The 27,799-nt window shown below is 40.0% G+C and overlaps 1 protein-coding gene and 1 pseudogene across 1 annotated transcript in view; one reads left to right on the top strand and one right to left on the bottom strand.

Annotated features, from left to right (window-relative positions):
• Positions 1–27,799, top strand: part of LOC100390990 (THO complex subunit 2-like) — a 129,955-nt gene that overhangs the window by 43,265 nt on the left and 58,891 nt on the right. The window contains exons 8-9 of the mRNA XM_054251608.2: positions 13,185–13,351; positions 27,218–27,310. Coding sequence (XP_054107583.2) covers positions 13,185–13,351; positions 27,218–27,310 — 260 coding nt within the window. The remainder of the gene's footprint in view (positions 1–13,184; positions 13,352–27,217; positions 27,311–27,799) is intronic.
• Positions 11,191–12,277, bottom strand: LOC100413691 (procathepsin L pseudogene; annotated as a pseudogene).

Below are 27,799 nucleotides of genomic sequence, written 5' to 3' on the forward strand. Positions count from 1 at the left end.
TTTCTGTAAAGGGTGAGATAGTAAATACTTTTTGGCTTTGTGGACCGTATGGTTTCTGTTGTAACTACTCAATTCTGCCATTGTAGTGTAAAAATAGCTACTGATAGTACATCTGACTATGTGCCAATAAAATGTTATTTAGAAAAACAGACAGCTGAATGGATTTAACCCACAAGGCATAGTTTGCCTATTCTTGCTGTAAATCAACGTTCTGCCTAAAAACTAATCGTGGAGCTAGGTCATTTGAGCCTGGCTTTAGAGAGGGAAAATAGTTCTTCCTGACTTTGGGTTTTAGTGGTCCAGGACTTTTAAGTCCTATGCTTTAACCCATTTACCTTCTTTTGCAGAACCAGAGCTTGCTTCGTCAAACCTCAGGACCTTCATTTGTTACCTGGTGTTAAAGGGTATAGATTTGTCTAGAGAAGGGTAGAGTGAGAGTCTTGACCTCTTCAGTCGCTCCAGTGACCAGAGTAACATTAAAAACAAAATAAATCCTCTGGCCAAACGATTATTTTCGGATAGATTATGGTACATTTTACCCTTTGACTACATGATTTTGAGTGTACATAGTATTTTATCTTTGGTTCAGTCTGAATATAGGGTTCGTTTAGCCTAGACACTTCTTATTGTGCCAGCTTTCTCCTATCCCTTTGAAAGGGAAGTTGGCTGCCTTCTTTACCTAAATTTTTACATTATTGAAGTTTCTTGGCTATATGTTAGAAGTTTTCCCTTCATAGTATGAAAAAGGAGACAGCAATTGGTGTTTCCAACTATAGGGTTTTTTGGTTGTTATTTATTTTATTTTTATTTTTATTTTGAGACAGGGTCTGGCTCTGTTGCACAAGCTGTAATTGCAGGGCTATAATCTTGGCTCGCTGCAACATTTGCCTTCTGGACTCAGCCTTCCAAATAGCTGGTACTATAGGCACACACCACCATGCCCAGCTAATTTTTGTATTTTTTTTTTTGTAGAGACAGGGTTTTGCCATGTTGATCTGGCTGGTCTCGAACTCCTGAGCTCAGGCTATCCACCTGCCTTGGCCTCCGATATTGTTGGGACTATAGGCGTGAGCCACTGTGCCTGGTCTTGTTACTGTTTTTTACATCATACTTTTATTTTGTTATTCATTACTTCTTGCTTTGAGATATGCAACTTTTTGCAAATAGTGTTTCTTAGAACTAGTCCAGCATAGATTTTTTATTAGCTTGCTTCCAAAGAAATTCTTTCTACATGCTAGGTCATTTCATTTTGTTAAAAACATGCTTTTCTTTGTCTCCTAAGGTCCATTCTCTTAGGAACATGATGATTGAGGCTATAATTCTGTTTTCTTGACTGACTGAAATTTATAGGCTGGACATCTCTCCTAGTTAGGTCTGCAATATTATCTTGGTCTTTTATTTTCCTGTTAACATCTCAATTTGGCCTAATTTCTGCAAGAAAATGTCGCTGTCGCTGTTGCTGTAACATACTGGCCATTTTTTTTCTATCTTTGGGGAGACTCCAGTTGCTTTTTATTGCATTTCGTCAAAGATGTGTCATTCAAAAGGTGTGAACTCTCCTCAAGGGTAGCATATTTATTTTACTAATCACTGTAATTTTTCAGCTTTATTCAGACTTCACTGACATATAATAGAATGCACATACTTAAAGTGTACAATTTGACTTTTAACATACGTATACCGGTGTGAAAACACCACAAACAAGATAATGCACGTTCCTCCCACTTCCCCTGAAGTTTCCTCTTGCCTCTTTGTGTTTATACCTCCTCTCTCCTCTCTTCTCTATTTTTCCAGAGAATCATAAACACCTGGCACATGGTGGGTAATTATTTCATAGTTATTTAAATGAAGGAGGGAATCTATGGGCATTGTAGATCTGCAGTTTCTTTATTTTTTCCACTTACTCTCTTTAAATGTGGTTTCTTGTTCGTTCCTCAAAAGGCATAAAGGTGTGTGTGTGTGTAAATATATATAATGTGTGTGTGTGTGTGTGAATGTAACTGGTGGTAGAGGTAGGGGGCAAGGTTTATGATCTCTCCAAAGATCACATGACTATCAATGCTTGGGCTGGACAAAAGTCTTTCTAAGCTGTTTGCATACAAGACTACTTATATTCTTCTATAGCTGCCATTAGGAAAACATTTTGGATATTCAGACTTACTGATTATTACTAGAGTCTCACTGTGTATGATGAACTAGCTTAAATGTTAATTAAAACACCAAGATTTAAAAAATAATTTTCAGGTGGGCATGGTGGCTCATGCCTGCAATCCCAGCACTCTGGGAAGCTAAGACAGGAGGATCACTTGAGATCAGGAGTTTGAGACCAGCCTGGGCAACATAGTGAGACCCCATTTCTACAAAATGTTGGCTAGGCATGCTAGTGTGCATCTGTTGTCTTAGCCAGTCGGGAGGCTAAGACGGGAAGATCACTTGAGCTCAGGAGTGTGAGGTTGCAGTGAGCTATGAATGCACCACTACACTCCAGTGTGGGCAACAGAGCGAGACCCTGTCTCTAAAAATAATAATAAAAGTAAATGGAAATAATTATCTATAAACTTTCAGTTGGTTGCAGCTACCTTTTCTCTCTTATGGATAACATTGATTGGACTTACGGCACCTGAGATATGTCATGGAAAACTCATGAACCAGGTTTTCTTTAATGAAAGATGCAAAGGTGGTACCTCTTAGAAATAAAAGTACATACCTCTTGTTTCAGATTACGGCCTTAAATTGCACCTAGAAAGAAAATGGGCCATTGACAGTACAGATCACTGATAGAATAGCCTTGATGGAGTAATGCTGTTAAATAAAACATAATGCCCGTGGTTCACATTTCAGCATATTGAAAATGTAAACTTAAAAGCAATGTGAATGAAACACTTAAAAGATTTTCATCTAACATGTTGCTGTTCCATCGTTTATTCATGAGTTTTGTGTATGTAGCCAGCCAGTTTGTCAAAAATTATATTCAGTGTCTCTTTTGTCTTCTATGATACAATGTTAATTCATTTTTATTTAGTGATGTAATTTTTTATATTTAATACAGGAGAAGTTACATGATTGGAGAATTTGCTAGATCTTACTTCCATAATCTATCATCAGTGTTACAGCATTTTGAAGGCATTTTTCATCTATGTTCAGGCTTCATTGACACACAATAAAACGCACATATTTAAGTTGTAGAATTTGAGTTTTAACGTATGTATACATCTGTGAAAACACCGCAAACAAGATACTGCACATTTCTCCTACTCCTCCTCAATTTTCGTCTTCTTGGCTCATTGCAACCTCTGCCTCCCGGGCTCAGGTAATCCTCCCGCCTCAGCCTCCTGAGTAGCCGCGACTACAGGCATGTGCCACCATGCCTGGCTATTTTTTTGTAGTAATGGGGTTTTGCCATGTTGCTCAGGCTGGTTTCAAACACCTGGACTCAAGTGATTTACCTGCTTCAGCCTTCCAAAGTGCTGGGATTACAGGCGTGAGCCGCTGCGCGCCCAGCCTGATCTGCTTTTTGTTACTGTAGATTAATTTCCTTTTTCTAGAATGTCTATAAATGGAATCATACAGTGTGTACTTTTTTTGTTTTGGTCTGGCTTATTTCATTCAGCATATTTTGTGATTCTTTCATACTGTTGCCTGTATCAATAGTTCTTCCCTTTTTATTGTTGACTATGTCCACTGTACCTATCCTTACTCCACTTATACTGCAAATTGTTTATCCATTTATATGTTGATGGACATTTGAGGAGAGGAGTGTTATTTGATACAAATAAACCTGCTGTGAACATTTGTGTACAAATCTTTGTATTGACATAGACATTTATTTCTCTTGGGTAAATACCTAGGCTGGGTCATATGGTAGGTGTAAGTTTACATTTTAAAGAAACCGCCAATTTTACGAACTGGTTGTACCATTCTAAATGCTGCCACCAGCAAGCAGCATTTAAGGATTTTAATTGCTGTTTTGGAATCACGTTTATATTCATAGGCCATACTTTTTGGAAGTATGGGGGAGGTAAAAATATGTAGACATTTTCTTCCTAGAACTTCAGGGAAACGTCTTTTTGGAGAGTTTATGAAAATATGAAGCTTTTTTTTTTCTTTTTTTTAAGTAAGACATGATCGCTGCTTTAGTCCTCCATTTCCTGAGTATGAGAAGCAGAAGAAAATGTGTTCTTAAGTTTGGATCTCATAAAAAGGGAAAACTTGTAGTTCGAGGATTTTGTTTTCTAAGCGATTGCTAAGGTACAAAGAAACATTAGTTTAATAGCATTTAATGTATATAACTATGGAGTTACAAAAAGTACCTGGAGCTATCTCCTTATGAAAGAATTGGGACAGGTTTTATAGGTTATATAAAAATTTTCTTGGAAAAATCCCCTAACTCATCCATAAGGTATAAGTGTTTAGATCTAACATATGTCCCTAAATTGATCACAGTTCTTTTTTCCTCTAGTATTAGAAGAAATCGGTGTTTATTTGTTGGCCCAGTGAAGTGGTTACCTTGCATTTAGGGAGTGTCTTTAATGAAATATACTTATTTTATTTTATTTTGTTACATTTGAAATTACATTTACTTAAACAGGTAAAAATTTACACATCCTTTTTTTTTTTTTTAGTTTTAACTTTAATTGGCTGTCTGCTTTGATATTTTCATGTTTACACATAATCTTTTATTGCTTGAAAACAATTCTTTTTCCTTTTTTTCGTAATATAAATTTTTTATTGCATTTTAGGTTTTGGGGTGCATGTGCAGAACATGCAAGACAGTGGCATAGGTACACACATGGCAGTGTGTTTTGCTTCCTTTCTCCCCTTCACCCACATTTGGCATTTCTCCCCAGGTTATCCCTCCCCAGCTCCTTTCCCCTGCTGGCCCTCCACGTTTCCCCCCAATAGACCCCTGTGTTTAGTACTCCCCTTCCTGTGTCCATGTGTTCTCCTTTTTCATCACCCGCCTATGAGTGAGAATATGCGGTATTTCATTTTCTGTTCTTGTGTCATTTTGCTGAGAATGATGTTCTCCGGATTCATTCATGTCCCTACAAACAACACGAACTCATCATTTCTGATTGCTGCATAATATTCCATGGTGTATATGTGCCACATTTTCCCAATCCAGTCTATCATCAAAGGGCATTTGGGTTGGTTCCAGGTCTTTGCTATTGTAAACAGTGCTGCAGTGAACATTGGTGTCCTTATAGTGGAACGATCTATAGTCCTTTGGATATATACCCAGTAATGGGATTGTTGGGTCGCATGGAATTTCTATTTCTAAGGCCTTGAGGAATCGCCACACTGTCTTCCACAATGGTTGAACTAATTTACACTCCCACCAACAGTGTAAACGTGTTCCTTTTTCTCCACATCCTCCCCAGCATCTGTTGTCTTCAGATTTTTTAATGATCGCCATTCTAACTGGCGTGAGATGGTATCTCAGTGTGGTTTTGATGTGCATCTCTCTGATGACCAGTGATGATGAGCATTTTTTCACATGATTGTTGGCCTCATATATGTCCTCTTTCGTAAAGTGTCTGTTCATATCCTTTGCCCATTTTTGAATGGGCTTGTTTGTTTTTTTCCTGTTAATCTGTTTGAGTTCTTAGTAAATTCTGGATATCAGCCCTTTGTCAGATGGGTAAACTGCAAAAATTTTTCCCCATTCCGTTGGTTGCCGATTCACTCTAGTGACTGTTTCTTTTGCCGTGCAGAAGCTGTGGAGTTTCATTAGGTCCCATTTGTCTATTTTGGCTTTTGTTGCCAATGCTTTTGGTGTTTTAGTCATGAAGTCCTTGCCTACTCCTATGTCTTGGATGGTTTTGCCTACATTTTCCTCTAGGGTTTTTATGGTGCCAGGTCTTATGTTTAAGTCTTTAATCCATCGGGAGTTAATTTTTGTGTAAGGTGTCAGGAAGGGGTCCAGTTTCTGCTTTCTGCACATGGCTAGCCAGTTTTCCCAGCACCATTTATTAAACACACGGGATCCTTTCCCCATTGCTTTTTTTTTGTCAGGTTTATCAAAGATTGTATGGTTGTAGATATGTTGCGTTGCCTCCGATGCCTCTGTGCTGTTCCATTGGTCTATATCTCTGTTTTCCTACTAGTACCATGCTGTTTTGATTACTGTAGCCTTGTAGTGTAGTTTGAAATCCGGTTGTGTGATGCTGACCCCCTGCCCCGCTGTGTTCTTTTTGCTTAGAATTGACTTGGCTATGCGGGCTCTCTTTTGGTTCCATATGAAGTTCATGGTGGTTTTTTCCAGTTCTGTGAAGAAAGTCAATGGTAGCTTGATGGGGATAGCATTGATTCTGTAAGTTACTTTGGGCAGTATAGCCATTTTCACGATATCAATTCTTCCTAACCATGAACATGGAATATTTCTCCATCTGTTTGTGTCCTCTCTTATTTTGTTGAGCAGTGTTTTGTAGTTTTCCTTGAAGAGGTCTCTTACGTTCCTTGTGAGTTGTATTCCTAGGTATTTTATTGTTTTTGTAGCAATTGCGAATGGCAGTTCGTTCTTGATTTGGCTTCCTTTAGGCCTGTTATTGTGGTGTAGAGGAATGCTTGTGATTTCTGCACATTGATTTTGTATGCTGAGACTTTGCTGAAGATGCTTATCAGTTTCAGGAGTTTTTGGGCTGAGGCGATGGGGTCTTCTAGGTATACTATCATGTCGTCTGCAAATAGAGACAGTTTGGCTTCCGCCTTTCCTATTTGAATGCCCTTTATTTCTTTTTCCTGCCTGATTGCTCCGGCTAGAACTTCCAGTACTATATTGAGTAGGAGTGGTGAAAGGGGGCATCCTTGTCTAGTGCCGGATTTCAAAGGGAATGCTTCCAGTTTTTGCCCATTCTGTATGATACTGGCTGTTGGTTTGTCGTAAATAGCTTTTGTTACTTTGAGATACGTTCCATCAATACCGAGTTTATTGAGGGTTTTTAGCATAAAGGGCTGTTGAATTCTGTCGAATGCCTTCTTTGCGTCAATTGAGATAATCATGTTGTTTTTGTTTTTGGTTCTGTTTATGTGGTGAATTACGTTTATAGACTTGCGTATGTTGAACCAGCCTTGCATCCCCGGGATGAATCCTGCTTGATCATGATGGACAAGTTTTTTGATTGGCTGTTGCAATCGGCTTGCCAGTATTTTATTGAAGATTTTTGTATCTATGTTCATCATGGATATTGGCCTGAAGTTTTCTTTTCTTGTTGGGTCTCTGCCGGGTTTTGGTATCAGGATGATGTTGGTCTCATAAAATGATTTGGGAAGGATTCTCTCTTTTTGGATTATTTGGAATAGTTTCAGAAGGAATGGTACCAGCTCCTCTTTGTTTGTCTGGTAGAATTCGGTTGTGAACCCTGCTGGACCTGGGCTTTTTTTGTGTGGTAGGCTCTTAATTGCTGCCTCGACTTCTGACCTTGTTATTGGTCTATTCATAGTTTCAGCTTCCTCCTGGTTTAGGCTTGGGAGGACACAGGAGTCCAGGATTTTATTAATTTGTTCCAGGTTTACTAGTTTATGTGCATAGAGTTTTTTGTAATATTCTCTGATGATGGTTTGAATTTCTGTGGAATCTGTGGTTATTTCCCCTTTATCATTTTTTATTGCATCTATTTGGTTGTTCTTTCTATCTCTCTCTCTCTCTTTTTTTATTAATCTGGCTAGTGGTCTGTCTATTTTGTTGATCTTTTCAAAAAACCAGCTCTTGGATTTATTGATTATTTGAAGGGTTTTTCGTGTCTCTGTCTATTTCAGTTCAGCTCTGATCTTAGTTATTTCTTGTCTTCTGCTAGGTTTTGAGTTTTTTTTTTTTTTTTTTTTTTTTATCTTGCTCCTCTAGCTCTTTCAGTTTTGACGACAGGGTGTCAATTCTGCACCTCTCCATTCTCCTCGTATGGGCACTTATTGCTATATGTTTTTCTCTAGAGACTGCTTCAAATGTGTCCCAGAGATGCTGGCATGTTGTGTCTTTGTTCTCATTGGTTTCAAAGAACTTCTTTATTTCTGCCTTCATTTCATTGCTTATCCAGTCAACCTTCAAGAGCCAGTTGTTCAGTTTCCGTGAAGCTGTGCGGTTCTGGGTTGGTTTCTGAATTCTGAGTTCTGACTTGATTGCACTATGGTCTGAGAGACTGTTTGTTATGATTTCAGTTGTTTTGCATTTGCTGAGGAGTGCTTTACTTCCAATTATGTGGTCAATTGTAGAGCAGGTGTGATGTGGTGCTGAGAAGAATGTGTATTCTGTGGATTTGGGGTGGAGAGTTCTGTAAATGTCTATCAGGTTTGCTTGTTCTAGGTCTGAGTTCAAGCCCTGGATATCCTTGTTGATGTTCTGTCTGGTTGATGTGTCTATTATTGACAGTGGAGTGTTAAAGTCTCCCACTCTTATTGTGTGGGAGTCTCAGGCTCTTTGTAAGTCAGTTAGAACTTGCCCTATGTATCCGGGTGCTCCTGTATTGGGTCCATATACGTTTAGGATTGTTAGCTCTTCTTGTTGTATCGATCCTTTTACCACTATGTAATGGCCTTTTTTGTTTCTTCTGTTCTTTGTTGCTTTAAAGTCTATTCTATCAGAGATGAGAATTGCAATTCCTGCTTTTATTTTGCTCTCCATTTGCTTGGTAAATCTTTCTCCATCCCTCTGTTTTGAGCCTTTTTGTGTATCCTTGCATGTGAGATGGGTTTCCTGGATACAGCACACTGATGATGGGTTTTGGCTTTTTAATCCAATTTGCCAGTCTGTGTGTTTTGATTGGTGCTTTTTGTCCATTTACATTTAGGGTTAATATTGTTATGTGTGAATTTGATAGTGCCATTTTGATGCTAACTGGCTGGTTTGCCCGTTAGTTGATGTAGCTTCTTCATTATGTCGATGTTCTTTAGCATTTAGTGTGATTTTGGAATGGCTGGTACTGGTTGTTCCTTCCTATGTGTAGTGTCTCTTTCAGGAGCTCTTGTAAAGCAGGCCTTGTGGTGACAGAATCTCTGAGTACTTGCTTGTTTGCAAAGGATTTTATTTTTCCTTCAGTTATGAAGCTCAGTTTGGCTGGATATGAAATTCTGGGTTGAAAGTTCTTTTCTTTAAGGATGTTGAATATTGGCCCCCACTCTCTTCTGGCTTGTAGAGTTTCTGCCAAGAGATCTGCTGCGAGTCTGATGGGCTTTTCTTTGTAGGTGACCCGATCTTTCTCTCTGGCTGCCCTTAGTATTTTCTCCTTTATTTCAACCCTTGTGAATCTGACGTTTATATGCCTTGGCGTTGTTCTTCTTGCGGAATATCTTTGTGGTGGTCTCTGTATTTCCTGCATGTGAGTGTTGGCCTGTCTTGCTAGGTGGGGGAAATTTTTCTGGATAATATCCTGAAGAGAATTTACCAGCTTGGATTCATTCTCCTCATCACATTCTGGTACACCTATCAAACGTAGGTTAGGTCTCTTCACATAGTCCCGCATTTCTTGGAGATTTTGTTCATTCCTTTTTGCGCTTTTTTTCTCTAATCTTGGTTTCTCATTTTATTTCACTGAGTTGATCTTCGACTTCTGATATTCTTTATTCTGCTTGTTCCATTCGGCTGTTGAAACTTGGGCATGCTTCGGGAAGTTCTCGTCTTGTGTTTTTCACCTCCTTCAATTCTTTCATATTCCTCTCTAAGTTATCCTTTCTTGTTACAATTTCCTCGAAACTTTTTTCAAGATTCTTAGTTTCTTTGCATTGATTTAAAACATGTTCTTTTAGGTCACAGAAGTGTCTCATTACCCACCTACCCACCTTCTGAAGTCTAATTCTGTCATTTCGTCACAATTATTCTTTGTCCGGCTTTGTTCCCTTGCTGGTGAGGAGTTTTGGTCCTTTGTAGGAGTCGAGGTGTTCTGGTTTCAGGTATTTCCCTCCTTTTTTCACTGGTTTCTTCCCATCTTTGTGGATTTATCCACCTGTCGCCTGAGTAGTTGCTGACTTTTCAATTGGGTCTCCAAGTGGATGCCCAGATTGTTGATGATGAAGTATTTCTGTTACTTGGTTTTCCTTCTACCCGTCTAGCCCCTCCACTGTATGACTGCTGAGGTCCACTCCAGGCCCTGCTTGTCTGGGGTGCACCTGTAGCGGCTGCGGAACAGTGAGGGATGCTAGCAGTTTCTTTTTCTGCTATCTTTGTCCCAGAATGATGCCTGCCAAATGTCAGTCTTTTGGATACAGAGGGGTCAGGGAGCTGCTTGAGGAGACAGTCTGTAGTTTATAGGAGCTCAAGTGCTGAGCTGTGAGCTCTGTTGTTCATTCAGGGCTTTTAGGCTGCTACATTTAATTCTGCTGCAGCAGAACTCATTAAAAATCCCCTTTTTCTCTCAGATGCTCTGTCTCGGGGGGTTGGGGATTTCTTTATGAGCGTCCGTTGCGCTGTCCTGCCCAACTAGGAGGCAGTCTAGTCACTATTTGCCTGCCGCGGCTCCACCCTGCTTGTGTGGGGTCTGCCCTGTTGCTGCAGGCTCTGCCCTGCTGCTGCGGTCTCTGCCCTGCTGCCACGGGCTACGCCCTGCAGCGGAGTCTTTCTGTTGTGGCGGGTTGTCTCGGGAATGGCAGGCTGTGTCGGCAATGGGCGTGTACCTCAGTAGGGGTGGGTTCCCTCAGTAATGGCCAACGCCCCTCCCCCCACCGAGCTGCACCGTCCTGGGTTCAGCGGTGCCTGCAGTGAAACTCTCCACCCGGAGCGTTTGGAGTCGCCGTTTTGTTTGTCCCACTGCCCTGGCCCAAATGCCGTTTCCCTGGAGTCTCCTGGCCTGGCTCACTGTCCAAGTTTCGTTCAATCAGCTGGATATGCCGGTCTGCCCTCTCAAGTCTCAGATTGCCAGTTCTACAGGGCACCCAGACCAGTGTGCTTAGTGCGGAGCACTGTGGAGCATCAGCTGCACCAGCCACCAGCTGCACCAGCCAAAACCGCTGCGCTGGTGTTCCGCGTCTCTTTTATACCTGGGAATTTCCCCGTTCTGTGGGCAACAAAGATCCGTCTGGAAATGCGGCCCTGACTCACCCTCCACGCGTTCACCGAGGATTGTTCTGGGTTGTTCTCACCGCGCCGTCTTGAGTCGGTCTCCTACACATCCTTTTAAAAACAAAAATGCAAAGTCAGTAAGTGAATCAACAATATAAACCTATTTATAGCAGTAATTAAAATAGAGGTAACATTTTACCAGTGTAAAAATATCACAGAATTCAAATCACACTTGGGTCTTCAATGATTCGAGTGTGTATCCATCACAGCAGGGGCTGGAAGGTTGAGATGAACTCCCATGCATGCACCATCCCCAGTCAAGTCCTTCCTCATCACTGTCCATCAGCTCATACAGTGGGGCAGCTGGCTGCTGAGGCAGTTCCAGAGTGGCTTTTCCAGTCCTTGGCCATCTTTGTGTAGCCATCCATGCCCCATTCTTCACCCCAGCTGTTCTTCACCAGCCAAATATTTACTGTTCTCTGATCCTGTTCTTTCAAATCCATCGCCAACCACCAGCACACCGTGATCCATGTCTTCACTGCTACATTCTGGCTCCAAATAAATGTCTCCTTTATAAAACTGGAAGGACTCATGACCTGCATCAATAGCAACAGAAATGGTCCCCACAGTTGCAACTGCCTTCATCAGGGTCTTCTCCAGCTCAGGGATGTCCACAAAGCCAGCGTCATTAGCAACAGAATCCTCCGGATTGTACTTACAGGATTCGTCTGTTGCCTCATATGGATAGGATTCCTCAGAGTCCAGGCCTCCATTCTCCTGAACATACTGGAAGGCATAATTCATTAGGCCACCATCGCAGCCCTGATTGCCTTGAGGCCCAGAGCAGTCTACCAGATTCTGTTCACTCAGTGAGACAAGTTTCCCTGTTTTCCGGCACATCTGCCCTTCAAGAGCACCAGTCGCGCTAAAAGCCCAACAAGAACCACACTGACCCTGATTCTTCACAGGAGTCACGTAGCCTCTCTCTCTCCAATCCACAGATCTGGGGGCCTCATGAAACAGAGGTTCCTGGAACACCTTCCCGTTCCTGGGCTTATGGTTTTGAAAGTCATTCATCACCTGCCTGAATTCTTCACTGGTCATGTCTTCAAAGGCATTCACAGCCATTGTGAAGCTGTGTTTCCCGTGGTTGTGTTCGTGATTGTGCAGTGTATCCGTCATCCGTGAAGTGTATTCAATCATCTTCATGTTCTTCTCCCACACTCCTCTCCTCCATTCTTCATGCCGTATAATCTGTTGTGCATCGCCTTCCACTTGATCCACTGTGCCTCTAAACTGTGATCGAATGTTAGAGCAGCTGAGGCTAATCCCAGGCAAAGGGCAGCGACGATAAGTGTAGGATTCACGTTTCAAAACGTCCTCGACCGCGTCCTCTCCTCCATTCCTGGTCGGGCCATGGCAGGGCCTGCCCGGCGGTGCTTTCCTGCTGCGTTAGTAGCTGCGCAGGCGCACTCGCTGGAGGCTGCTCTTCCGAAATGCACATATTTTAAAATACTAGAATCCCATTCAGCTTGATGAAAGGCATGTGGAAACTGACATAAACCAGGAGCCTCCAACTCCCTTGGTATTCTTTGATCTATTAGTATCAGTAGCATACCACTTTTCCCTTTAGAATGTTACTAAAAGCCATGGTTATTAATCAGTGGTATAATTATATTTATAGCTCCGTAGTATATGTAAGATAAAATAAAAAATGACGGTCTACTTTTGTGAACCTGGACTTTTAGCTGTTTATCAACATTCCAAATACTTCTGCCTAAAGCATTTTAAAAAACCCTTTAGTTGCTTAATTTGTAAAATGCATTGTTGAATTTTCATGTTTTTCTAAGAGTTAATAACGTGGACCTGTTTTCACTAGCCTGACTAATCAGGAACTGATGAGGCCAAATGTGGCATAGAGGAACATTTATTTGACTGGCATCACAGGTCTGGACTGTACTGACCCAGATCTGTCATTAACCCATTCTGTGATTCTGGGAAAGTCACTTTCTCATCTGTAAAAATGTGTAGTGGATTTATTTCCCTCTGGGAGAGGGGAAGCAAATTTGTAAAGGAAGTTGTTTTTAAAAATATTTTTATCTTGCTATATGAGTTATCCCTGAAAATTAATGGCTTCAAAATTAATAACAATGATGTATAATCCTTTAAAATTTTTTATGTGTCTCATCTGTTGCAGGATGCTTTAATCTGGATCCCAATAGAGTTTTGGATGTCATTTTGGAAGTGTTTGAATGCAGGCCAGAACACGATGACTTCTTTATGTCTTTGTTAGAATCTTACATGAGTATGTGTGAACCGCAAACACTGTGTCATATTCTTGGGTTCAAATTCAAGTTTTACCAGGTAAAGAAAAATGTGTACATATGTATATTTACAGATTCATTTCTTAATCTTGTTTGTATAATTTCATTTGTAAATGATTGGTCTTATCTCAGACATTCTAGCAGAAGAGATGGATAAATGGATAGCTAAAAATGTAATGTGGTAAGTACTGTATTAGTAGTATGAATGATGTGATGTGAAAGCCTAGAGGAAAGTATTATTAAGTTTTGCCTTGGGAGAGGTGGACTCAGGGAAGATTTTGTAGATATATCCTTATTTTAAACATGGTCCTTGAAGGATGAGTAGGAGTTCATTAAGGTTTTCTCTGCGTAAGTAACAAACAATGTGAGAATAAAGACGTGGCAGTGTGAATATATATAAAAGAAGAAATGGTTCATAGTCTAATGTGGCTGGGTTGTAAGATGGGAAAAGAAGGGACAGGAAATGAAGTTGGGAAGATACGTGTACTTTAGATTGACACAGGCTTTGAATCTGTGTTAAGAGTTAGAATCTTGTTTTTATTTATTTATTTTTCATTTTGAGATGGGATCTCACTGTATTACCCAGACTAGTCTCAAACTCCTGGGCCGAAGTGATCCTCCCACCTCAGTTTCCCAAGTAGCTGGGAATACAGGCATGTGCCACTGTGCTTGGATTAAGAATTTTATTTTGTAAACAATGGCTATTGGAATTTTTTATGGACATGAATAAATATTCAAGGCATATCTTACGTCATTCGCTTAAACCAGTGAAATAGCTGTCAAGCTAATCTGTGTCTCTGATTATTTCTACTTCAGTCCATCTTTCATACTATTGTTACTGTTGCTTTCTAAGAGAGACCTAACTGAGGCACTTCACTGGTCAAAAACCTTTATTTGTAGGATGAAATTCACACTTCTAAATGTGGCAGAGACAGCTCTTCACAATTTGGCACTGTTCTTTCTGGCCTTATCTTCATATTTATTCTTTCTTGTATTCTAGTCATATTAAGTGACTAGCCATTTCCTGAACTTAGGCGTAGATATTGCTATGAATCTTTGTTCCTGAAGTTCCTTATAACTATAAAACTATTCTTACCCAACCTTCTCCTTTTTTCATCTTGTGAACTCCTATTTATTCTTAAAGAGCAAAGGCTACTTGCTCTGTAAAGTCTTAGCTGACTCTTTACCCATGCAGAATTGGTCACTTCTTAATCAGTGTTCTCATAAAACTTGACCCATAACTTCTAACACCCGTCATATTGTCTTAGAATAAACTCTTATCTGTCTCCTTTTCCAGATTGTAATCCATATGAGGCAGGGTCTATGTTACTAATTCCTATGGATTAGTTTACCGGCTAGCCTATAGTAAATGTTCACTAATTGTAAATGAGTGATTTATGTTCCAGGAAGATAATTCTCTTGATAGCATGGAGAATTTTAATAAGGCCTCCTCCATTTACCTTTTGATACAGCTCTGCTAATTTGTTTACTTGCCTGAGATAGTCAGCTAGTCAGAAAGCATTCATTGAATGTTTATGATTATGCTCTTTGCTAGGCACTTAGGTTACTCTGGTGTAGAGGAGTGTCTTTTTCTGTACCATTGGAATGTGAGGTCAGGATAATAAGAGAATTCCTTTTAGTATTCTTAAATTATATAATACCCACTACCTTTGCTCATCTTTTATTATCTATGATCTGGGATGCTTCAGCAGACAGAAGAGAAAGCAGACCAGAGCTTAAAAGCATTTCGCTTTTCAAGGCCAAACAAGAGACCTGGTAGGGATTTTGGGCTGCAGCACAATACCTTCATTTAAAAATGAGCAGTGGCAGCTGGGCTTGGTGACTCGTGCCTATAATCCCAGCACTTTGGGAGGCTGAGGTGGGTGGATCACCTGAGGTCAGGAGTTTGAGACCAGCCTGGCCAACATGGCGAAACCACATCTCTATTAAAAGCACACAAAAAATTAGCTTTTTACTAATTACTGGTGGCAGACACCTGTCATCCCAGCTACTCGGGAGGGTGAAGAAGGAGAATCACTTGAACCCTGGAGGTGAAGGTCACAGTGAGCTGATATCGTGCCACTGTACTTTAGCCCAGGCAACAAAAGAGAAACTCTGTCTCCAAAAAAAGAAAAAGAGCAGCGGCAGCTTTTCCTTTTCTTACCAGCAACCAGAACGTCTAGTCTTCATATTGGAAAAGAGAGATTCAAGCATTTCATCAGATTTTAAGAGCCATCATGATTACTTTGGGTTTGAGTACATGAAGCCAACTGCTTAAGTGACAGGTTGGCTGAAATTTAACTTGTGCATGATTAATTAAAATATAAATTAGGGCTTTGGAGACTGTGGGTTTGAGAGCATATGACAATGAATAATGATGACCTGCTGTATAACATCCAGATAGTCGAATGTGAGTTTAGGAATTAAAAATCTTTTTGTATGAAAACATTCCTTATACGTAATGTAACTTTTGTGAGAATTAAAATATACCTGGGGGTTGATAGTATTTGAGTAATCCATTAGTTTTGTAGACAGTGACCATTTTTCTTATATAAGAGATAGTCAAGAAATTCTTAGTTTAGAAATAACTTGTTCTTGGAATGACTAGCCCTCATGTTGCTCTGTGTAACACCATCCCTTTGTTCATATTGTCAGAACTGTCTTGTCATTGTGAGAATCAGCAGTCTTAAAGTCACTGAGGGTAGGCGAAGAAATGTCAGATATTTCTGAAAAATTGTGGCCTTAAAGGTAAAGTAAGGAAAGCTATGAAAATGAGGAACTGCTTAGGTGATGTAACCTTGGGAGTTGGCTCCCAGGCACCTGTGGTCAGTCTGTGTATTAGTTCCTGGCCTAATTCCACCATCCCCCTTCCTCATCACTACCTGAAAATGTTCACGTCTCCTTTCCCCAACTCGTATTTTGACCAGCTGGGTCTTATTTGGATTAACAGACTTATTTTCCCCTCCGAATGCTAGTGTTATACTATGCTATGAATGACAGTCATGGGTTGAACATCACAAATCCAAAAACCCTCCAAAATCCAAAACATTTTGGGCACTGAATGATGTTCAAAGGAGATGATTGGAGCATTTTGGATTTTGGGTTTTCAGATTTGGGATGGTCACCAGTATGCAGATATTCCAAAATCTTAAAAAGAAAAAAATCCAAAATCTAAAATACTTCTGGTCCCAGGCATTTTAGATGAGGGATCCTCAACTTGTACAATAGAGAATTTGGGAACAGCATGAGAGACAGCACAAAGGACAGGAAGGGACTGCAAGAAAGTGTGAAGGTACCAGAAGACAAACTTGTCTGGAGTTCTTGTTACAGGAGAGGAGGAGGAGGTGATAGCTCTCACCCATATTGCCATTTGATTTCTGGATTCAGAACACAATACTATATAGTAGTAATGGTAGTACCATGGAACAGCCCTGTTGTCCATACTCCAGATTCATTAATTGAAGAAATATAGATTGAGCATCTGTATTTGTGCAAGGTACTGTGCTAGGAGCAAAGGCTACATCTGTAAATTCTTTTTTGATGTTTAGATTCTGAGTAAATTATATATTATGCTAGAAAATGATCAATGAGCTGGGGAAGAATACAGAGCAAGATAAGATCAGGAGTGGTAGCTTGCAATTTTAACTACAATAGTGAGAATACTCATTGAAAACGTGAGATTTAAGCTAGGACATGGAAGATATGAGGATGTAAACTGTGTAGCTGTCTGAGGAAGGGCCTCTAGGCCAAGGAAACAGTCAGTGCAGTGGCCCTAAGGTGTGAGCATGCCTTATGTGTTGAAGAACAGTAAGGAGTTAAGTGTGGATGGATCAGAGTGATTGAGCAGAGCACTAGGAAATGAGGTTAGAGATGCCAGGGATGAGATCACAGCGCCAGTGCAAAGTCTTTGATTTTGATGCTGAGTGAAGCCAGTGGAGGCTTTTGAATAGGGTGGTGATGTGATCTAACTTAGCTCTACGTTCTGTTTCTCTCTTACTCATTTTATCATGAACATTTTCAAATGTAGGAAGGAATGAGTAGTATAATGAATACTTACAACCCCATCACCTAGAATTAAGTTTATTAACATGTTGCCATGTTAAAAATATTAATTTAGGTTACAGATATCGGGAAGGCTTCTTCCTAAATACTATATAGTTTACAGTTTTTAAAAGGAAGGACTTTATTTTTTTCCTTTTGAGACAGCATTTTGGTCTTGTTGTTTAGGCTGGAGTGCAATGGTGTCATGTTGGCTCACTGCAACCTCTGCCTTCTGGGTTCAAGAGATTCTCCTGCCTCTGCCTCCCAAGTAGCTGGGATCACAGGCATACACCACCAAGCCTGGCTAATTTTGTGTTTTTAGTAGAGACGGGGTTTCTCCACGTTGGTCAGGCTAGTCTTGAACTCCCGACCTCAGGTGATCTGCCCGGATCAATTTCATACCTAACTAGATTACTGTCATATAATAAACCTAGGCTGTATTCATATTTTCCAAATTGTCCCCAAAATGCATTTTACGACTGGTCTGTTCAAATGTTGATCTAACCAAGGACCACATGTTGTATTTGATTGTCAAGATTCTTCGTCTCTTTTAATTTAGAATAGTTTCCCACCCTCTCCATATTTTAATGGCATCGACTTATTGATGAGACCATTCCCTAGAAGACCCTATCTTTTGATTTATCTAATTGCTTTTTTGTCTCGCACGTTTTTTTTTTTGTTGTTGTTGTTTTGTTTTTTTTGAGACGGAGTTTCGCTCTTGTTACCCAGGCTGGAGTGCAATGGCGCAATCTCGGCTCACCGCAACCTCCGCCCACTGGGTTCAGGAAATTCTTTTGCCTCAGCCTCCTGAGTAGCTGGGATTACAGGCACGCACCACCGTGCCCAGCTAATTTTTTGTAATTTTTAGTAGAGACGGGGTTTCACGATATTGACCAGGACGGTCTCGATCTGTTGACCTCGTGATCCACCCGCCTCGGCCTCCCAAAGTGCTGGGTCTCACTCGTTTTCTATTTCCTATATTTGTTACATACTTGAAGTTAGGTCTAAAGACTTGATTATGTTCAAGTAAAATATTAATGGCACAAAATACTTCATAGATTGTGGTGTTGTATAACATCTAATGTTTGACTGTCTTTAAATGGTTCACTAAGTTGGTGACAGTCTGATCCTTCAGTTATACAGCGGCATCCCCCTCCCCACCCACTTCCTTTCTCTTCAGTCACAAATTATCTGCAGCTTGATGCTTTGCCAGCCTGTGAATACCCATTTTCTCACCAACTTTACATTAAATGGTTTAGAATCCATGGGTGACCTTTGCTTGAAACAGTTTTCCCCTTAGGGGTTCCAAATTGGTGATTTACTAATTTTATCATGCCCTATATATTTATTATTTGTCATTCTTCTAATAAAGAAGAGTTGTCCCTTACTAACTTAGACTGTTTGCTCTTCCTGAAATACAGTTCCTACGGGAAAGGTAGGACAAACGATTAATATTTTCCCATTGATTGCCAGCTATCAGAGTAAGGAGTTTCTTCAGTAGCAACCTCCAATGGTGACGAGAGAGAGAGAGATTTGCATGTGTATGTGTGTGTGTGTGTGAGAGAGAATGTGTGTGTGTGTGTGTGTGTGTGTGTGTGTGTGTGTATTTAGGTTTCCAATGTATCAGTCTGATAGTGTGTGGCAGCAGTGAATGTTAATGGGATTCCGAATGTATTTGAAGATAAACCAGTAGTGTTTGCTGATGTATTGGATACAGAATGTGAGAAAGTAGAGTTAAGGACTATTCTGAAGTTTCTTGGACTTGGAGCAGTTAAAAAGATAGTGTTGTCACCAACTTAGGGAAATTTTCAGGTGGTTGGCTTTGGAATGTTGGGAATCAGAATTAGGAATTCAGTTTGGGCATGTTAAGTTTCAGATGTCTCTTAGACATACAAGTGTAGATAATTGATCTATAGATCTGAGTAAATAATTGGATATATGGTCCTGGTGTTCAAGAGAACAGAGTAGATCAGAAATAGAAATGTGGGTATCAAAAGCATGTAGATGCTATTAAAAGATATGACATTGGATGAAATCACTAAGGTTGTATATAGAGAGGCAAGAGAACTAAGGATTAAGCCCTGGGGCACTCCAGTGTTAAGGGTCTAGGAGAAGACAAGGAACCGGCAAATAAATTAGATGAGGAACAACGTGTAAAGTAGGAGAAAAACAGAGAATGTGTCATTTTGGAAGCTAAATGCAGGAAGGAATGATTAACTCTGTGAAATGCCTCTGATAGGTCATTTAAGGACTGAAAATTGACCATTGGGTTTATCATCAGGGAGGTCAAAACTAGCAGTTTTGGTGGAAGTGGGTGATATTAAGAGAGAATGGGAAGAGTAGAATTGGAGACAGTGACAACTGACAACTTAAGCAGTTGCTACAAAGGGGTGCAGACCAAACAGGGTGATAGATGGCAGGGGAAGTGGGCTTGAGAGATTTTTTTTCAGATGGGCGAGAGACCACATTTGTTTGCTGATGGGTATGACTGAGTGGAAAGGGGAGAATTGGTGACACAGGGGATAGAGGTGAGAATCATTTGGAGCAGTGTTCGTGAGGATAGAGAAAATGGAGTTTAGTACTTAAGTGAGTGGACTAACTTTATATGGGAGGACAGAGAGTTTATCGTAACAGGTATAAAGGAAGTATATGTAGGTATAGTTGGGTAGGTGTGATTGGGCTTTGTAGAAGTCCAGTTGATCTAATTTTCTTACTGAAGTAGAAAGCAAGGGCATCAGCTGAGAAGATGAGAGAGGGGGTATCAGAGGTTAGGAGAGAAGGTAGGGAAGTACAGTTATGTGCTGCACAACGATGTTTCGCTTATAAATAGACCAGATATATGACAGTGGTTGCATAAGATTATAATGAAATAGAAGCACATAGCTGAAGAAGAGGCCCAAGAAAAGGAAGCTACAGGAGAAGAACCCCCAAGGAAATTCACAGGAAAGGGTTTAGCAGAAGTTTTTGCAGACTTCAGCAAGCTCCTTGACAAGTTTGAATACATGGGCTGGGCATGGTGGCTCATGCCTGTTATACCAGCACTTTGGCAGGCCGAGGCGGGCGGATCACTCGAGGTCAGGAGTTAGTGACCTCACCTGGCCAACACGGTGAAACCCCGTCTCTACCAAAAATGGAAAAATTAGCTGGGCATAATGATGCATGCCTGTAATCCTGGCTACCAGGGTGTCAGAGGCAGGAGAATCACTTGAATCCAAGAGGTGTAGATTGCCGTGACCCGAGATAGTGCCACTGTACTCCAGCCTAGGTGACAGAGCAAGACTCCGTCTCAAAAATGAACAAAAACAAAACAGTTTGAAAACATGGACCCCAACACCGACCAAGGTTTTTACTAATAGAAATGGAATGTACATGGTGCATTATCCACTTACAAGCAAATTTGTGATATTGCCCCTAAACATCTTCCAGTGGGACAAGATGTGGAGATGGAAGACAGTGATATTGATGATTCCGACCCTGTGTAGGCCTAGGCTCATGTGTATGTTTGTGTCTTAGTTTTTAACAAAAATGTTTAAAAAGCTAAAATTTATTTATTTTTTGAGACAGAGTTTTGTTCTTGTCGTCCAGGCTGGAGTGCAAGTGGCACGATCTCGGCTCACTGCAACCTCTGCCTCCCTGATTCAAGCAATTCTCCTTCCTGAGCCTCCTGAGTAGCTGGGATTACAGGTGCCTGCCACCATCCCTGGCTAATTTTTTTTTTTTTTTAGTAGACATGTTGTTTCACCATGTTGACCAGGCTGGTTCAAACTCCTGACCTCAGGTGATCCACCTGCTTTGGAGTCCCAAAGTGCTGGGATTACAGGTGTGAGCCACTGTGCCTGGCCAACAAATCTTGAAAAAAAAAAAAGTACAGAATAAGAACGTAAAGAAAAAATATTTTGTATGGCTGTGCAATGTGTTTGTGTTTTAAGGTAAGCATTATTACAAAAAGTCAAAAAGCTTAAAAATATTAAAAAGTTTATTAGGCAAAAAGTTACGGTAAGCTAAGCTTATTTTATTGAAGAAATATTTTTCAAAATAAATTTAATGTAACCTATGTATATAGTAGTGTACAGCAATGTCCTAGGCCTTTATATTCACTCACTGACTTATCCAGAGCACCTTCTGTTCCTGCACACTCCATTTGTGGTGGGTGCCCTACACAGGTTTACCATTTTAAATCTTTTATACTGTAATTATTTCTGTTCCTTTTCTCTGTTTAGAGGTTTAGTTGTACAAACGCTTATCATTGTGTTACAATTGCCTATAGTATTCAATATAGTAACTAGATGTACAGGTTTATAGCCTAGGAGCAATAGACTGTTCCATATGGCCTACATGTGTAGTAGGTTATATACCATATAGGTCTGTATAAGTATGCTCTAAAGATGTGTTCCTCAGAATGTATCTCCATTGTTAAGTGATGCATGACTACGGTTGAGTGAATGGCTGAGAGAAATGGAGTATGATTGTCCAGCAGCAGTGGGCTCATTTGAGGTCAGATAGATCAAATTGGCATTATAGAAGGATTGTCACTATTGGTGATAAGAAGATTTGGGATATGGGGGAAGTGGTTAAGTTAGGATAAAGAAGGTCTTCAGAAGAGGAAACGTTCAGGGGAACCAAGAGGCTACATGGTAGAAGGCTCACCTACATGTATTTGAAAGTCTCCAAAAGTTAAGAATTGCAGTCAGAGAGAGTGACAGGGGCTAAGATCGTTGCAGAATGGAGGGCATTTGATTCAAGGATCCATAAATGGCAACAGCAGGACATCACTGAAAATGGCACAGTAGGGAACTCCAGAGCTCTGTCTCTCCACAAAAACAACATAATGAAGTTGAAAAAAAACCTATCGGTCAACTTTGCTGTCGTCTTATTCTTCTCCAGTCATTTCCCTGCTTGGTGTAAGGTTTTTACTATATTCCAGAGCTCTGCAGAGTTGATTGAGAGTGCTGTGGCATTTTAAATTGCCTACCTACTAACCTCCACACCCAGATCCGTGGTGACCATGATGACAGAAGTGCAGGTTGCTAACGCTAGAGGGAGCAAAGAATTGTGTTTGTGGGTTTTACTCTGGCTAGCTGCTCCCTGGACCAACATGGGCCTACCTTTGTATCTTTTGACTGGGAGTATTCCCAGAGCTGGGGTGGCTATTGCCAAAAGCACTTAAAGGCATAATTATTGTCTGCAGTGGCCTGGAGCAAGGGATAACAGTTGAGACAATCAGTAGTGAGACTGAAAAGCCTGAGAAGGAAGACATTAGAAAAGAGATACTTGGGAAAAAGAGCTTTTAAAAACCTGCCATATACACCAGGAGATGAGGAAGGTCATGCACGTGCCCAGAGCTGTGCCCAGAAGAGGTCAACAGAAACCCTAAGCTTTCTCTTCTGGCTCTGAGTAAGCAGGAAGTATAGACTGAGGCAGAGTTGTGAATGGTCTGGCCAAACGTTGAGAAATGTCCTAATGCAGAGCCAGTCTGCAAAGACTAGGAGTGTATTTTCTCTGTTTTCCCATTTATTTTTGCTCCAGGTCTTAAAAAAAAAAAAAAAAAAAAAAAAACCTTTCAATATGCTAGTTGGTCACCAAGCTAACAGAACATGGATTGAAGTGACCACATGTGATGAAGAATACAGACTTTACAAAAAAGAGTTTATAAAACTCGCTAAACACACATACACAACAATAAATCCACAATAAGCAACATCAACCAACCTCTGGGTATTGGCGGGGGTTGAGAGGAATCTGATTTTTCTAGTTGCCACATAATATTCAATATGTCCAGTTTTTAACAAGAAATAGTGAGGCATGGAAATAAAAAATGAAGTGATTCCTTGACAGGAAAAAAATTAATAGAAACTTTCTTCGAGGAGGTTAGGCAGTGGATTTACTAGATAAGACTTTTTTTTTTTTTTTCTTGAGATGGAGTCTCCCTCTGTCACCCAGGCTGACGTGCAGTGGCACAGTCTTGGCTCACTGCAGCCTCTGTCACCTGGTTTCAAGTGATGCTCCTGCTTCAACCTCCCAAGTATAGCTGGGAGTACAGGTGCGCACCATCATGCCTAACGTCTGTCTTTATGGTAGAGACAGGGTTTTACCATGTTGGCCAGGGTGGTTTCAAACTCCTGACCTCAATTGACTCGCCTGCCTTGGCCTTTCAAAATGTTGGGATTACAGGCATGAGCCAGTGTGCCTGGCCTCGATAAGGAATTTAAATCAAGAGTCATAAATTGCTTTATGTGGTAAAGGAAACCAGGAGTGTGCTGTCTCACCAAATAGAGAACATCCATAAAGAGATACCAAATTATAAAAAGGAACCAAACAAATTCCGGAGTTGAAAAGTACAATAACTGAAATTTAAAAAATTCACTGTAGAGGTTCAGCAGAAGATTTGAGCAGGCAGAAGAAGCCAAGACAAAGAAGTAAAAAACACTGGTTAAAGTAACTCTAGGTAAAATATAAAAGCCAGTATTACGTTTGTGATTTGTAACTCCTCTTTTTTCCCCTATATGACTCAAAAGACAAAGACATAAAATAATAATTATAAATGTTTAATAAAACTTTGACTTATAGACTCGGGGTACATTTGCTACCTAGGTCTATTGTGTGATGCTGAGGTTTGGGGTACAATTTATCCCATCACTCAGGTTATAAATCTGATAAATGGAACACTATAAAAATGTAATTTGTTTCTGAAGCCACTTCAAAAAAAAGAAAAAAAAAAAGGTATTCGTAACTAACAATAGATGGGGAGGGTCAGAGATATATAGGTGCAGAGGTTTTATACACTATTGGAGTGAAGTTGGCATTAATTCAAACTAGGTTGTTTTACGTTTAAAATGTTAATTGTTATAGCCAAAGGAACCACTAAGAAAATAATTAAAAACTAAACAGAGAAGAGAAGCAGGGGATCACAATGGTACACACACACAAAATCAAACAAAAAAGGCAGTGATGGAGGAAATGAGGAACAAAAATATGACAAATAGGAAACAGCAAAATGATAAAGGTTCACACTTATCTGTAATTATTTTGAATGTAAATGGATAAAACTCACTAATTAAAAGGCAAGAGTTTGGCAGAATGTATAAAGAAGCATGATACAGCTATGTACTGTGTATATGGAACTCACTTTAGATCTAGAGATACAAATAGTTTGAAACTGAAAGTATGGAAACATATTCTGTGCAAGCATTATGCTGAGGAGGCCTGGGGTGGCTATACTAATATGAAAGTAGACTTTAAGACAAAAATTTTTCACAGTGAAAGACATCATATAATGATAAAGTACATAACCCATTGAGAAGAAATAACAGTTATAAACATACATGTACCAAACAACAGAACCCCAGAGGATTTGAAGCAAACATTGACATAATTGAAGGAAACATAGTTCCATAATTATTGGACATTTTCATACCCTACTTCCATTAGTGGTTAGAATAACCATTACTTGACAAAAGATGAGTGAGAAAATAGAAGACTTGAACAAGGTTATAAACCAATTAGACCTAATATATAGAACGTTACACCCAACAACAGCATCTGCATTCTCAATGCACATGGAACATTCTTTAGAATAGAACATATATTAGGCCACAAAACTAGTCTCAGTTGAAATCATACAAAATATCATCTCTGACCACAACCGAATGAAACTAGATTGCAACGGTAGTGGAAGTAGTGAGTAATATGAAATTCAAAACTGGGAAGATAGAGAGAGAATAGTCTGGAGGTAACCATAAAAAGCAAAAAGAAAACTGCCACATCATCTCCAGGCCCGGTGGTGTGAGGCGTATGAGGAAAACAGCTACCATTTAACTGGGTTACAATGGCAGTGCTGTTCTCGGGGTGAACCAGGCTCTGGGGTGGTGAACGCCACAGTGAAAAGAACCTTTAGATGAGTTTGGATATAGAGAATTTTGCTGAGAATGTCTCATGAATTCCATAAGGTAGGATGGGACAGAACAGGGATTGTGCAAAACAGTATGTGGATGAGAGTGTGGGTCATATAGTGGTGGTTTATTTAAATAAGGATGAAGGGAGTAATGAATGTGGCCCTGGTACATTCAAGTCAGGTAGTGGAGGAGAGGTTGCCAATAAGTTAAATAAGCTTTTGTGAGTTGGCTTTGAAACCCTGGCCACAGTTTGCTTTTGTGGGAAAATGTTTTGATACTAAGTAGCCATTTATAAACATTGAATTTTACATGTTTAAAAAATTTTTTTGAGATGGAGTCTCTCTGTCACCCAGGTTGCAGTGCAGTGATGTGATCTGGACTCACTATAGCCTCTGCCTCCCGGGTTGAAGTGATTCTCCTGCCTCAGCTTCCCAAGTAGCTGGAATCACAGGTGCCTGCCACCATGCCCAGCTAATTTTTGTATTTTTAGTAGAGACGGGGTTTCACCATGTTGGGCAGACTGGTCTTGAACTCCTGACCTCAGATGATCTGCTCACCTTGGCCTTGCAAAGTGCCAGGATTACAGGTGTGAGCCACCGTGCTTGGCCTATACACAAACATTTAGAATTAGGGAACTATTGTTACATTGAAGACATCTCATCTGTTTTATTTATTTTAATTTAATTTTTTTTTTTATTTTTGCATTCTTTTTTTTTAGCTACTGCAAATCAACATCTCATCTGTTTTTAAAAAAATAGAGTGAAACAATGCCTTCTATAAATGATATGCATTCGTTTGGTTGGCTGTATTTTATTTGCGTAATATCATAGTTGTGGGAGGAACCTTGCATACAAAAGGCCTCGTTTTCAGTATTGAGTATAAACAGAACATAGTGTATTGTCACTGTTTGCTTTTTATTTGCATTTGGCCAGTTAGTTATTGCCAGTTATTCTCACTTCACTGTTCCATTCATCTGACCTCAGCGTGTAAAAATTAGCTTTGAAAATTGATAGCATTGAAAGACTCTGATGTTTCTATGTAGGGTCCCCGTGGCCGGCCTGAAATTGACTTTGCCATTCTGTATTTTAAGATATCAATGTATTAATCTGTAATATTTATGTACACCTGCTTTGTGGGGAATGTCAGCTGACATCCCGATATACTTAGCATAAAACCCAAGAAAGCAAATTATAGGAAGAAAAATATAAAGCAAATGCTGATGGTTCTTCTGTACTTCTCAGTGTGTCTGCATCTCCACTGAGAACTAATTTGAAAAAGCCAGTTAAGAAAACATACATATATCAGCCAGGTGTGGTGGCTCTTGCCTGTAATCTCAGCACTTTGGGTGGCTGAGGTGGGAGGATTGCTTGAGCCCAGGAGTTCAAGATCAGCCTGGGCAATAGAGTGAGACCCTATGTCTACTTAAAAAAAAAAAAATAGTCATTTGTGGTGGCATGTACCTGTAGTTCCAGCTACTCGGGAGGCTGAGGTGGGAGGATCACTTGAGCTTGGGAGGTCAAGGCTACAGTCAGCCACGATCATGCCGTTGCATTCCAGCCTGGGTGACAGAGTAAGACCCTGTCTCAACAAAACAAAACAAAACAAAACCACAAACCAGAAAAGAAAACACACATGTAAACAGAACTGCAGACTAAATCTTGCATTATGAAATCTCACTTATTCTGTTTAATTGTCAGATTTTATTTAAATGTTAACATGCGCTGTAAATTGTGTTCATTTTTGAAATTCCTTTCCTTGTGTTCTTTAGAAGATGTTCCAATGTGATGAAAGGGGATGTTGGGATAATCTTGTCTTAAATTCAGATGTTTGGTAAGATAAGGAAGAGCAGTGAACGAGTTATTTGGCCTAGAGTATCTTATCTAATTGTTCTTAATTATTGGTAGGTGAAGGATATTGCTTTAATTATGCTTTCTGCACTAAGTGGAAACTTCTTTTTCTTTTAATATTTCTAGAAACCAAATGGCGAGACACCACCATCTTTATACAGAGTTGCAGCTGTACTTCTACAATTTAATCTTATTGATTTAGATGATTTCTATGTACATGTAAGTCTAGTGGGCTGCTAAGAATATTTGGTTGTCTGTCCCAAGGGTGGGGAAGAGGAGTGAGTAGCCACATAGCAGCCCCAGGGTTGGGTTGGTTCTAGGTTCTCAAGTTTTACTCTTTGAAGCCCCAATACATTGTTGCTTTGTGTTTACTCAATAAAGCGAATGAGTTTAGTTCTTTTCTTTGGCAGTCTATGAAAATTACCTTTTTGGTCACTTTTACGAAGTTGCAGTTTGGATATGAAGTTCAAGTTCTTAACTGTCATCAAGGCATATCTCGTGGGGAGAGAGGCCAAGTTCTAACCAATGTGTTTTTAAGCCTCTTTATTATCTACAAATGATGGGAAATGTAGGGTTACCTATACACTGTTTCTTTCTCTCTAAAATATTAATTTTAGGCATTCAGGATGAATGGGGAAATTTGTTAGTGTATTTTTATTTTTAGTACATTTTAAAAATATATTTCTTGTGTTCTTCCTGTGTACTAAA

This window comes from Callithrix jacchus, chromosome Y, assembly GCF_049354715.1.
Source record: "Callithrix jacchus isolate 240 chromosome Y, calJac240_pri, whole genome shotgun sequence".
Taxonomy (NCBI): Eukaryota; Metazoa; Chordata; class Mammalia; order Primates; family Cebidae; genus Callithrix; species Callithrix jacchus.